This window comes from Lacerta agilis, chromosome 10, assembly GCF_009819535.1.
Source record: "Lacerta agilis isolate rLacAgi1 chromosome 10, rLacAgi1.pri, whole genome shotgun sequence".
Classification (NCBI taxonomy): domain Eukaryota; kingdom Metazoa; phylum Chordata; class Lepidosauria; order Squamata; family Lacertidae; genus Lacerta; species Lacerta agilis.
This window is the reverse complement of record NC_046321.1, coordinates 54,439,961-54,452,697: the sequence shown is the minus strand read 5'-3', so window position 1 is coordinate 54,452,697 and position 12,737 is coordinate 54,439,961. Positions and strand designations below refer to the sequence as shown.

The 12,737-nt window shown below is 42.1% G+C and overlaps 1 protein-coding gene across 19 annotated transcripts in view; it reads left to right on the top strand.

The window, feature by feature from the left end:
* Positions 1-12,737, top strand: part of CADPS2 (calcium dependent secretion activator 2) — a 323,931-nt gene that overhangs the window by 247,482 nt on the left and 63,712 nt on the right. For 11 of the 19 annotated variants that reach the window (XM_033161504.1, XM_033161501.1, XM_033161505.1 and 8 more), the window contains 3 exons: positions 3,638-3,794; positions 11,159-11,300; positions 11,424-11,543. In XM_033161504.1, the coding sequence (XP_033017395.1) occupies positions 3,638-3,794; positions 11,159-11,300; positions 11,424-11,543 (419 nt within the window). The remainder of the gene's footprint in view (positions 1-3,637; positions 3,795-11,158; positions 11,301-11,423; positions 11,544-12,737) is intronic. The other 8 variants (XM_033161515.1, XM_033161513.1, XM_033161514.1 and 5 more) reach the window with 1 other exon arrangement.

Sequence of the window (12,737 nt, the reverse complement as noted above, 5' to 3'; positions counted from 1 at the left end):
AGTGGGGCTGAGAGACTTCAAAGAAGTGTGACTAGCCCAAGGTCACCCAGCAGCTGCATGTGGAGGAGCGGAGACGCGAACCCGGTTCACCAGATTACGAGTCTACCACTCTTAACCACTACACCACACTGGCTCCCTGGTGTATGGTACGTTGGGAGCTTCTCAGGGCCTAGACTCAAGTAAGCTGGTATCCCATAGCCTGTATCCCATATAGAGCACTGAAACTTACCTAGAGCCAGGAGATCCATGAAGGCTTCCAACGTGGCTACAATTGTCCACCAAGCAGGATAAGGGATTCTGAAAAGAAGCTCACCTGGCAGGAGGCAACCCATGTCACTGAGGGTCCCCCAGAGAGAAGCTACAGGAAAGGGATAGATGCCCTGTGTCACTTGAGCAGAGAGTCAGCAAATTGGAGCCACTGCTGAGTATTGTTCTGTTGACTGTGTAGCAAGTGCTGCCATATAGTATAATACACATTTTAAACAATAGCCTGGAAAAAAAGAAATCAGCCTTTAATCTCATACAATGACTTTTCTCTCTCTCTCTCCCCCTCTCAGAGTGCATGTGATAAATCACTAATTGCATTCATTTTGGTGTCTTGTTATATGGAACGACGTTGTGTCTATGATATTTGTCTGTCTAGTTTAACCACTTCATTCATAGGCACCAGTGGGTCAAGAGAATTTCTCCAATACAATTGAATCTACCCCACCCCCACCCCACTATATTGTCTCTCTGCGAGGATATATAGCGATGGAAAAGAAATTGACTGGTTTCCTGGGCTGCATTGTGTGTTGTTTTTAGTACAAGCTCAAAATGAGATATTTAGTAATGAAAGCAAAGCAAGATTGGGGAGAAGATTATTTAAAGGGAAATCTTTTAATGCCTTTTTCTCCCAATCTCAGCTTTTGAGCTAATTAATTAGATGGTTATTTATATAGTTTGATGTTCTTCCTCTTAATTGATTTCATTTTTGCAGTATCTGAGATTTCTAGTTAGAGGAAGGAAGAATCTGACCTCTGGTTTTCACATAGGCACCAGTTATACTTTTTGATGCAATCAATTGCCATTTTCTTCGGTAACAGGTAGAGAATCGTCTGGTCATTGTAAGAGCTAACCCTGATCTTGGAAAATACTTTTTCAGCTGTCAACAATATTCCCTTTCTACCTGCAGCCATTAAACCCATGCCAAAAATTACCAAAGTCATAAAAGAGTCAAGGATATGAGTGACACCTATGTGGACATTTTTAGTATCTCAGTGCTTCATTACTCTTAAGAGTTCTAATTTATTTCCAGATACGTCTTAAGTGCCTGTAGCTATCATTCACATCTACTGTAGTCACAATGCTACATTACTTCTAATAACTACCGTTAAGGAATTCCTTATCAGTCATCTACAATATTGTTGTTTAATATATATATATATATATGCTACAATGTTGTATATCAATGTTTTGTAATTATATATCTCTGTAGCATATATCTCCGTAGCTGATACCAGTGAAGTATGCAAATGGTACATAGGAACATAAGAATCTGCCATGTTGTACCAAGTCGGACCATTAATGAATCACAATAGCTCAGTCGGTAGAGCAGGAGACTCTTACTCTCAGGGTTGTGGGTTCGAGCCCCACATTGGTCAAAAGATTCCTTCATTACAGGCAATTGGGCTACATTGACCCTTGTGGTCCCCTCCAACACTACAGTTCCATGATTCTATAATCTAGCTCAGTATTGTCTCCACTGATGGGCAGTGACTCTCTAGAACAGGCATAGGCAAACTCTGCCCTCCAGATGTTTTGGGACAACAACAACAACAACAACAACAACAACAACAACAATAATTTATTATTTGTACCCCAGCCACTCTGGGCGGTTTTCAACAAAGATTAAAAATACATTAAAATGTCACACATTAGAAACTTCCCTAAACAGGGCTGCCTTCTTATGTTTTCTAAATGTCAGGCAGTTGTTTATCTCTTTGACATCCGATGGGAGGGTGTTCCACAGGGCGGGCGCCACTACCAAGAAGGCCCTTTGCCTGCTTCCCTGTAGCTTTGCTTCTCACAGTGAGGGAACCGCCAGAAGGCCCTTGGAATTGGACCTCAGTTCAACAATGGGGATGGAGACGCTCCTTCAGGTATACTGGACTGAGGCTGTTCAGCACCAACACAATAATTGAACCAGAGAGGAGGTCTTCTGCATTCAGAAGTTCATGGAGCTAGCGTGCGTCTACAACTCATTTTCAGAGTCAACCTACACATTAAAACAGTCTCGTAAAAGCCACTTTAAAAGCATGCTTTATGTGGCGGCTAGAGACGGGCCATTCTGTCCATTTCAGTTTCTCTCTGTTTTTCCATTTTCCAAAATAAGTTCAGGTCTCTACATTTCTCCATCAGTTCGACCTTTTTTTAAAAAAAGTCTTCGTGAAAATTCATCAACATTTTAGTTTGCAGTTCTCCTAAGATATACATTTTATTTGCTTAATATACACATTTTTGCAAGCAATTTTCCGTAATACGATGCATTTTCCACCAGAATATGCTTTTAAGGTGGCCTTTACCATCTGTAGCTTTTACTGTATGAAAGATAATTTTAAGATTTAAAAATCTGCTTTATTTATTAAATCTCCAAAAATATTCCAAAACATTTATCATCATACACAATTTTTTTTTCAGTATAAATTTCTTCTTGACTTCCCCCTTCCTTTCCTGATGTTTGTTTTGTGCTTCTCTTTATTAGCTAGTTTACAATACATGTGTTTTTATTATCTAAACTTCACTATCATTAGTTCTTTCAGTAATCCATTACTTATATTGCAAATCCTGCCAACAACTTCATGTATGGGTGATACTTTGGTACAGGCCCTCCAGATGTTTTGGGACTACAACTCCCATCATCCCTGACCACTGGTCCTGTTAGCTAGGGATGATGGGAATTGTAGTCCCAAAACATCTGGAGGGCCGAGTTTGCCTATGCCTACTTTGATAGATAATCCATCAATGCTCTCCATTCCTCCTTTATCATTATGTCCTCTTAGTTGGGCAGTTAATTTAGCCATTTCAGCATAGTCCATCAGTTTCATAAGCCATTACTCATAATGTTTTTAACCAATGAAACATTTCTGCCTTCAATGAAATATAGCATATTTTTCCATGTATTAGACACCCCCATGTATATGACGCCCCCTATTTGGGGGGGGGGACTAAATTTAAAGAAAATGCCATGCCGCTGCGGGACACGCTCCATAGAGCGCGCGCCTCCCATGTGGCATGGGGGGGAGTTGTGCGCCTGCCAACCAAATGGCTGGCAGCCTGCAGCTTCCCCCACCACCACCACTACTATCCGTGTATAGTACGACCCCAGTTTTTTGACATGATTTTTGAGTCAAAAAACCTCATCTAATACATGGAAAAATATGGTATGCTCTCTTCCTTCTTCACATAAGTAATATACAATGCAGAATATGACTTTCCTTAATGCAGATTTTTGTTTCTAAGCAGAGTGTACACAAGTTGCCATTGCTTCATGAAAAGGCACGTTTGTGCGTTTCATCGTATTTTGTGTCTGTGTGTGGAAATTTGATTTATTTTCCTACTCTCTTCGAATTAAAATTGTGTCTCAATTGTGATGCAGGCATTTGCTTGGTGGCCAGATTTGCTGGCTGAACATGGGGAGAAATTTTGGTCTCTTTTTACGGTTGACATGGATTCCACACTGGAAGCACAGCCGCAAGACTCCTGGGATACTTTTCCTCTTTTCCAGTTGCTTAACAACTTCCTACGAAATGACCGTAAGCTTTTTTTAAAAAACTGTTTAGTTCTATAATAACATCAATTGCAGCTATGAATTATTTTGCCTTTCGAGTGTTCAGAGCTGGCCTAGATCATGTAAATCTATGTAAACATATTTATTTCATTTAACCCTAGCCTTTTCACGTTTGTGAAAGTTGTGACCCTGTGTGCTGGTACATGGGAGTAAGCCCTGGTGGACTCAATGGACTTCCTTCAGAGTTAACATGCATAGGTGTAGGCTGCAAGACAGCTCTCAGCCAATTATGTATATACTAAAATAGAAATCAGGACACAGCCATTATATTAAATTAGCAAAAGCTACTAAGATATCTGTGCAGAGTGGCTCGAACAGTTTTCTTGCCGAACGGAGTATCATAATTCCTGGGACATCCCCTGTTAGAGAATCATGCTCTGGTTCTGCTGTGTGCTGCAGAGCAGATGCATGTGAGCTGCAGAAAGGCTAAAAATCTCTCCTTGCCCTAGAAATTCAGAATTGGATACAGTGGTACCTCTGTTTTCGAATGTCTCTGTTGACTAACATTTCGGAACCCGAACGCCATAAACCTGGAAGTAAATTGTTTGGTTTTCCAACACTTTTCAGAAGTCGAACATGCCGTGTGGCTTCCGTTTCGAGTTTCCCTATTGTATTGAGTTTTCCGTGTTGAGTTTTCAGTTTTCGGACGTTTCGGAACTCGGAACGGTCTTCCAGAACGGATTACGTTTGAAAACCGAGGTAGAACTGTATTCCACGGGAGAAATTTTAGCAGGCAGATCTCCTTGGCATAAAAATGAAGCCTATGTCTCTCTCATGCATACACCCTTTAAATGCTCTCTCTGCTGCACACTCTCTAATCCAGACCAAAAATACTGCACTCAAAAATAGAATATAAGCTCTGGGGCCGACAGGAGGCTGGAGGGTGTGCAGGGGAGCAGCGTAAACAAGCCCCACTGCACCTCTGATCTCTTCTGGGCTTCATCCGCACTGACTGACGTCCACAAGGACTCTCCAGCTTTCTCCTGCTATTTCCGGCTTCAAATTGAATTATTTACTTTTTTTCCTTTATCAAATTATCCTCTAATGGTGTTGTTTTATTTGCTGGTCATCTGAAGGATATAGTGATAGAGACTTATTTTCACAGCTGACTTAGAATTTGCTTCCGGCAGCCAATATCTGTATTGCAAGTAAATTGAAAAGGGTTCCTTTTATTTTGGAATGGTATCCGAAAACAGGGCACGCCGAGATAATGTATTTTATGGAGAATCAAGGGGAGATAAAACGTTGGTTTCTTTGAAACAAAATGTAGATTTGTGGGGTGCGGTGGTTTTTTTTTGCATTTTAGAACATAGTTCAAGATGGAATGCAACCATTTAGGGTTCCTCTCCTTTATTGTGAATGGCTGTATTTAATAAGTGATAAAATAATTCCGCATGATTTTTCATAGACCATTGACCAACCAATACTGATCATCTCACAGACTCTCCAAAAATGGATAACTGGAAGACTTGGATTTACATTCTCCCCCCCCCCCCATCAGTCAATTAAATATGTAATTACTTCAAATAATTACTGGGGGGAAAGCTTTCAAGGGAGGAAGACAATTCATTTAAACGACAGAAAATGCGTTTTCATTATGAAGTAATTATGAACAACGTTATGAAGCGCTGCCGAGGGAACTCGAAGCACTGGCATTTTAAAAGACCTAATAGCCCTCATATGTTGGGGAGGGGTGAGTTAATAGCAAGAAAAGGCAGATTTGGGAAGCGGTTGGTAACAGTTGTGTGTCATTTCCCACCCTTGTTCTAACTGTGAGAGATAGATAACATGATCCTTTCTGGCAAGGAGAACCGTTTGGGAATCCCATTTATGCCACCTGAAAGCTTTCGTGAGTTGTAAATAAGATACGTAAGGGGGGGGGGTTTATAGAAAGTAATTCATTTTATTCCATCAGCAAACCCACTAGTTCCTAGTAACCCTTCCGTCTGTAGAAATGCAAGCAGATTACAGATAATTATTCTATAAGGAATTGAGATTCCTAGATAAAATACACTATTCTACGTAGTGTGTCTGTAATATGCAGACTTTTCACAGAGTTAGCCTATTAAGACCGTCGGACAGAATACCCTATGCTTGTGGGACTGGTGTCACAAAGAGTCTTCATGTAACGACTAATAAATATTTGTGGCTGAACTGCTAGGTATAAATCTATTGCTGAAGACGTCCAACTCTTTAAAAAGAGCCCCACATAAATCTTTAAAAAATGACACACACACCCCAAAAAAACACGAGTGTGTTCTCATGAGGATAAAAAGGCTAGTGTTAGTAATTAACAAGGAGAGTGAAGTGGAGTCAAATTAGCCATAATAGAGCCCATAGTGACTGTTAAAGTTACCTCTCATTATCAAAAAGCTCATTAGGAAATGAAGAGGTGGAAATCCCACTGGGTTATTCTCTCGGTGAGGCCAGTATCAGAGATGATTTTTTCGGGTTTCTTTTGAAATGCAGAACTGTTAGGTCCCCATATTGTAGGTGAAGTTAATCTCCAGCCTTTGAAACGTGAAGGGTTGACACCTGCACGCTGTACTATCTCAAGAGCTTTCCGTCAACTCAAAATCTGTGAAACTGCAGATGGTTTCCAGATACACCCGATATGAGTACCCTGCCAACATTTTAAGTATTATTTTAACCTTTAGATTATTTAATGAAACAGATGCAGTGTTGTTATCACATGTATATAACCACAGTGCCATATTATAAATTCCTTGGATGAGAAGCTAATTCATTTCCCGTGGAATTGCAGCCATTTGATAGGTGGCCCTCTCTTTCAAATAAAGCAGAAAGAAAACCTTGAATTGCTTCCATCTTCTATACCATGTGATTCTTCTCTATATACTGACTTTGTCCCTAGTACCTAAAATGCCATCGTTTCTAAGATAGCTTCAGAAGACTGTTTGTGGTTATTGGATTTGTGTACATTTACCTAATGGGTTGGGACCCAGGTGGCGCTGTGGGTTAAACCACAGTCTAGGGCTTGCCGATCAGAAGGTCGGCGGTTCGAATCCCTGCCACGGGGTGAGCTCCCGTTGCTCGGTCCCAGCTCCTGCGCACCTAGCAATTCGAAAGCACGTCAAAGTGCAAGTAGATAAATAGGTACCGCTCCGGCGGGAAGGTAAACGGCGTTTCCGTGCGCTGCTCTGGTTCGCCAGAAGCAGCTTTGTCATGCTGGCCACATGACCCGGAAGCTGTCTGCAGACAAACGCCGGCTCCCTTGGCCTATAGAGCGAGATGAGCGCCGCAACCCCAGAGTCGGACACGACTGGACCTAATGGTCAGGGGTCCCTTTACCTTTACCTTTACCTAATGGGTTAGAGGCCAATATATCAATGAAAGTTTGTCGGGCTGTAATTTTCTTTTGCTCCAATTGAAGGATTGGGATGGTTTTATAAGATATACACTGAAATTAGATGAAATAATTTGGAAGGTATGCCCTTGACTTCAGTAAAAAGCCATGTTTGACTAAAGGTCAAGTACTTAAGGTCTACCACTATGTAGAAACTCAAGTTTGAATGAAGACCAAGCATTAAAATACTTATCTTCAGCGTTACCATGTTTAATGAGTGGAGGTGGAATTTGCATAATATGTTGCCATATATTCATCCTTCCCACTGGACCATATGGAGTGATGCTAAACCTCACACTCTGATGCACATCTGTCTACTTAGTGTTAAATCCACGTCGGCATATCATCATCTGTAAGAAATCTGCATACATTTTTATGGAAATCTCGGTGAGTGTTAATGTTGCTATTCCATTTGATAATTCAATCCACTTCTGTTTGATATGCTTATGGTGGACAGGTTCCACATACCATACCAAAAATAAATAAATGGTAGCATCTTGCTATTTGTGACACTGGCTGGTGATTTGATCTTTAGGGACCGCTTTGGGGACCACGAGGCAGGAAATATTTGGTTCAAATCTCTGGTAAGCTATGAACAGATGGGGCAACCTCTCTTTACTAACTTCTGGGTGGCTATAAGGATTGCTGATTAATGAAGAAACAGTGGTACCTTGGTTGTCCAACGGCTTGGCTCCCAACAAATCGGCTCTCGAATGCCGCAAACCTGTAAGTGAGTGTTCCGGTTTGTGAATGTTTTTTGGAAGCCGAACATCTGACACAGCTTCCGTGGCTTCCGATTGAGTGCAGGAAGCTCCTGCTGCCAATTGGAAGCCGCGCCTTGGTTTTCAAATGGTTCCGAGAGTCAAGAAGTGATGTTTCAGGGAACCGGGCAGAGGGCCTTCTCGGCAGTGGTGCCCACCCTGTGGAACGCCCTCCCATCAGATGTCAAGGAAATAAACAACTATCTGACTTTTAGAAGACATCTGAAAGCAGCCCTGTTTAGGGAAGTTTTTAAGGTTTGAAGTTTTATCGCGTTTTCACTATTCTGTTGGAAGCCACCCAGAGATGCTGGGGAAACCCAGCCTGATGGGTGGGGTACTAATAATAATAATAATAACAATAATAATAATAATAATAATAATAGTAATAATAATAATAATAATGATGATGATGATGTACACAGTGCCGAAGCTTCCTTTTCAGAACATAAAACTATGAGATGAAAGTGTGGGTTGTTGTTTTCTAACATGCTAGAGGGAAGAATGTGTGTTGGCAAGTCTTCCTTCTGAGCAGCCGTACAGACAGGCTGCCTTTTCAGCTTGACCTTTTTGCGGGGCTTTAGGATTCCCCAAAATTGGAACATAAATAAGTCCTCAAGCTGCTGCAGATTCGTACCAATATGCTCATAAGGAGCCATAGCATAGCACAACGAGCTACAAAAAATAAATAAATGCAAGAGCTAATGGAGGGGGAGCAAGGGTGCATGTGCATTATGTAGCCTGAGCAATGTTCCCTTCAGGTCTCGGATCAAGGTCCATAGAAGCTGCGGAGCTGAGAATAGTGGGGAGAGATCAAGGTGAGGTTGGGAATGAGAGGGTGCAGAGGGAAAGGTGTGGAGCACAGCAGCGTAGTGGGGAGAAACCATGGATAGTTGCTGGCATTTAAAAGGCATGTTATAAGAACAACAGTCCGTGGTGTCTAGAGAGCAGGTGTACTGGGTCTAATGCGGGTGCTTTGGGAGATGGTTTTTTTTTTTTTTCCTTGATGGCTTTAATGAACCTAAGTGCAAAAATATGTTTATGGTGGCTGAAGCTTGGCTTTGCTGCTTTGCTTTTTTTTTTTCTTAACCGTGTTTCTTTCCGACATGTTATTCAATAACAAACACTGTTAATGCGAAGGAAACACAGGGGGATAGAAGTCCCTACCAGGAATGAGTCGCTCAGGCTTCACCTGCAGCCCAATATACAAATGATGCATGCTTTGTCCTAGTCAAGTTGACGGGTGAGAGCAACCACCCCGGACCCTGAGATTATCTTCTGGGGCCCTCCTTTGAGAGGTCCGGAGGGTGACAACATGAGAACGGGCCTTCTCTGCAGTGGCTCCCCATCTGTGGAATGCTCTCCCCAGGGAAGTTCGCTTGGCACCTTCATTATACACCTTTAGGCGACAGGCAAAAGCATTCCTTTTTAACCTGATCATCATCCCATACCCTTTTAAAATGTGGCTCTTTTGGGGGGGGGGGTATTATTGGGTTATTGCTTTTATTTTGGTTTTATATACTGCAATCTTTTTTGTGAACCGCCCTGAGACCTCCAGGAATAGGGCAGTATATAAAATCAATTAACAACAACAACAACAGCTTGCAGCGCAATACTATGCACACTCACTAGAGGTTCCATTGAGTTCAGTGGGGCGTGCATTCAAATAAGTCTGCACAGGATCACGGCCTCAACGAGGCAGTTGGCAAATTAGGAAGTGCCTAAGTTCATTTTTTTTAACATATGAATTGTAAATGGTGTTAGCTTGTGCCAGCCCTCCTGGTCCAAAATGTGTTCATCTCCAGGCAGGCGAATCAAAAGCATGTGCAAACAGGGTCTTTTCTGGATCGTATCCTGTGTAAATAAATAGGTTTATATCCCTAAGTCACCCAGTTTGCTTAAGGACTTCCGCTTGTGCAACAGAACATCCCTTCCCTTTCCTCGCCCTGAATACCTCCCAAATTTGTTCAGGTGGGGGTGTCGTTCAACTCTTCGGAGCAGATTGGGGTGTGTCGGGACACGTGGGGAGAGGGGAAGGGAGGGAAGGAAGGAAGTTCACTGCATAAGTGGAAATACTTGTGTGGGTGGGACAAACCTTTTTCTCCATTGCTAGGCCCCCAGGGATAGCCTAACTACAGTGGTGAACCGCTATATGAATGCCTCACTAGACGAAAAATTCGCTAGAAGAACGGCATTCGTCTAGCGGAAACTGCCCTGCAAGACGAAAAAGTCAATGGGGCTGCCTCGCAAGACGAATTTTTTTTTTTTAGCGCAAAAACCTCCGCGCTGCATTGCCGCTTCGCTAGACGAAAAATTCGCTCTACAAAGACACTCATAGAACGAATTATTTTCGTCTAGCGGGGCACCACTGTACTGTTATTTAGGCTCTGGTAACCTCGAGGTTAGATGACCGCAACACATTATATGTAGGGCTGCCTCTGAAGACGGTTCAGAAACCTCACCGACTTGCAAACCAACATCAAACCTGAGGTTATATGAAATACAATTCAAAGTTGCAGGTTTTGTCCTATAATGCTTTAAATGACTCGGGGCCGCTATACCCTAAGGACCTCCTCTCTCCATATGAACCTACCTGGACCCTGAGATCATCTTCTGGGGTGCTCCTTCGTGTGCCTCCTCCAAAAGAGGTCCAGAGGGTGGCATCATGAGAATGGGCCTTTTCTGCGGTGACTCTCTGTTTGAGGAATGCTCTCCCCAGGGAAGTTTGCCTGGTGCCTTCATTATACACCTTTAGGTGCCAGGCGAAGATGTTCCTCTTTAACCAGGCCTTTGGCTGATTGCATCCAATGCCCTTTTAAAATGTGTCGGGGACGCGGAGATTACTGGGTTGCTTTTGTTTTGTATTTTCGTATTGTGTTTTTATGCTGTCAACTTCCCTGAGACCTGCAGTATACTAATAATTGTAGATGATGATGACAACAACAACGACATCTAGTTAACTTTAAAAGCACTAATAAATCAGTATTTATGACTTGCTGCGCACATTTTTAATGAAGAATATCAATAACTATGGCAGTAAGCACCACAAAACGCGGCATTAGGTTGCTGTTATGGTACCCTCACAACGCAAGTATTCATAATTAAGATGTTTAAGTAACCTCTGACGGAATGCCATCAGCACATAGTGTCATAACCAAAGCTAGGGAAATAATTGCAACCTTTTTTTTTGTCTGTTTGTTTTTCAAGCACTTTTGTGCAATGGAAAGTTTCACAAGCACTTGCAGGAGATTTTTGTTCCCTTGGTCATCCGCTACATTGATCTCATGGAGTCCTCCATTGCCCAGTCCCTTCACAGAGGTCTTGAACAAGAATCATGGCAGCCTGTCAAGTAAGTGTTTCCGGAAGGCCCTACGCCAAATTTGGTCCCCATTTGGTTTGCACCTACTCCTCGAGCTTTCCTTTTTTTGCAATCTATTTTTATCGTGCTCCTACGTTGTCTATTTCTCTGCAGGACCATCACCAACAGTCTTCCCAATGTAGCTCTTCCAAAAGTTCCAAGTTTGCCTCTTAATCTTCCACAGATACCTAGTTTTTCAACGCCAACCTGGATGGCTTCTTTATATGATTACACGTGTGTATTCTCGACCGATCTTTAAACGTTGAGTGTGTGTGTGTCAGCTCTGCACGGCCTTACTGATGTCACGTACAGCTGTATTTGGACTGCATGGTGTTTTGTGATCATTTGGTTGGAAATTGCAGCTTTTTGGTTGAAAGCCAAGCATGGAATGTCATTGGGTTGTGCTTTTTGGTGTGTAAAATCTCAGTAGGAAGTAGCTTAAAATTAACTAGGCAAAGGTTTTGTTGTGGTACATTTAGCAGTCATCACCCTTAATTACATAATTGCTGCTATTTAGTTAATAAGCAGTGTGGAAACACTTTAAATTATTGTACTTCAGTATGGTGGGGTTGTTCCTTTTTTTTATAATGTCAATAGCTCTTCGTGTTTTGGCATGTTATTACTAATCCACTGCATGTGCTAAAAGATTTTTGAAAATAGCAGCAACAGCAATTGGTTTGCATTATTTTTCTCTGACTTTTCTGGATTCCCTCGTAATAGGACACTGCCAAAATTAATAGAGTTCAAATCTCACTTAATTAGCTAGTGGCTGTCTGAGATTACGTCCCTGTTGTTGTTTTTTAAACGGATTCAGGGGAGCTTTTGTAGAACTTCTCAATTATGCATTATAGCAAAGAGAGGATGGGGGGGGCGGAGTGGAAAACTCACCATGACATACATTCAGCAAACAAATGGTTATTTTTAGGAATGCTTGGAGGAAAAGATTTTTACAGCAGTGTGATCCATCTTTCATACCTAGTACTAAATCAAAGTTTATAACATATTTGCAAGCAATGGCCCATTTCTGGATCCATTACTCTTTGCTGCCTTGCCTCAATTATTATCTCTGTTTTGATGTTCAGAGGTGATTAGTCTGTTTAGGGATGGTTTTTAATGTTTAATGCTATATTGTGTTTTTAATATTTGATTGGGAGCCACCCAGAGTGGCTGGGGAAATTCAGCCAGATGGGCGGGGCATAAATAATAAATGTGTAACCAAAATAGCACTAAACGGGAGTGCTCCACACCGAAGGTGTCCAGGTGGGTTCTAGAATGCAAGTGGTGCGAAACTTTTCTTGAGGACGACCGGGCGCTCAGTAGAGTGCGTGACCATCTTCAGGCAGATTTTCCATTGAGGCTTTTTTGGTGTGCTTCTGCGCCAGTCAATTCTTAGAACCCGCGTGTGCTACTAAGGAATAGGCCCAACTT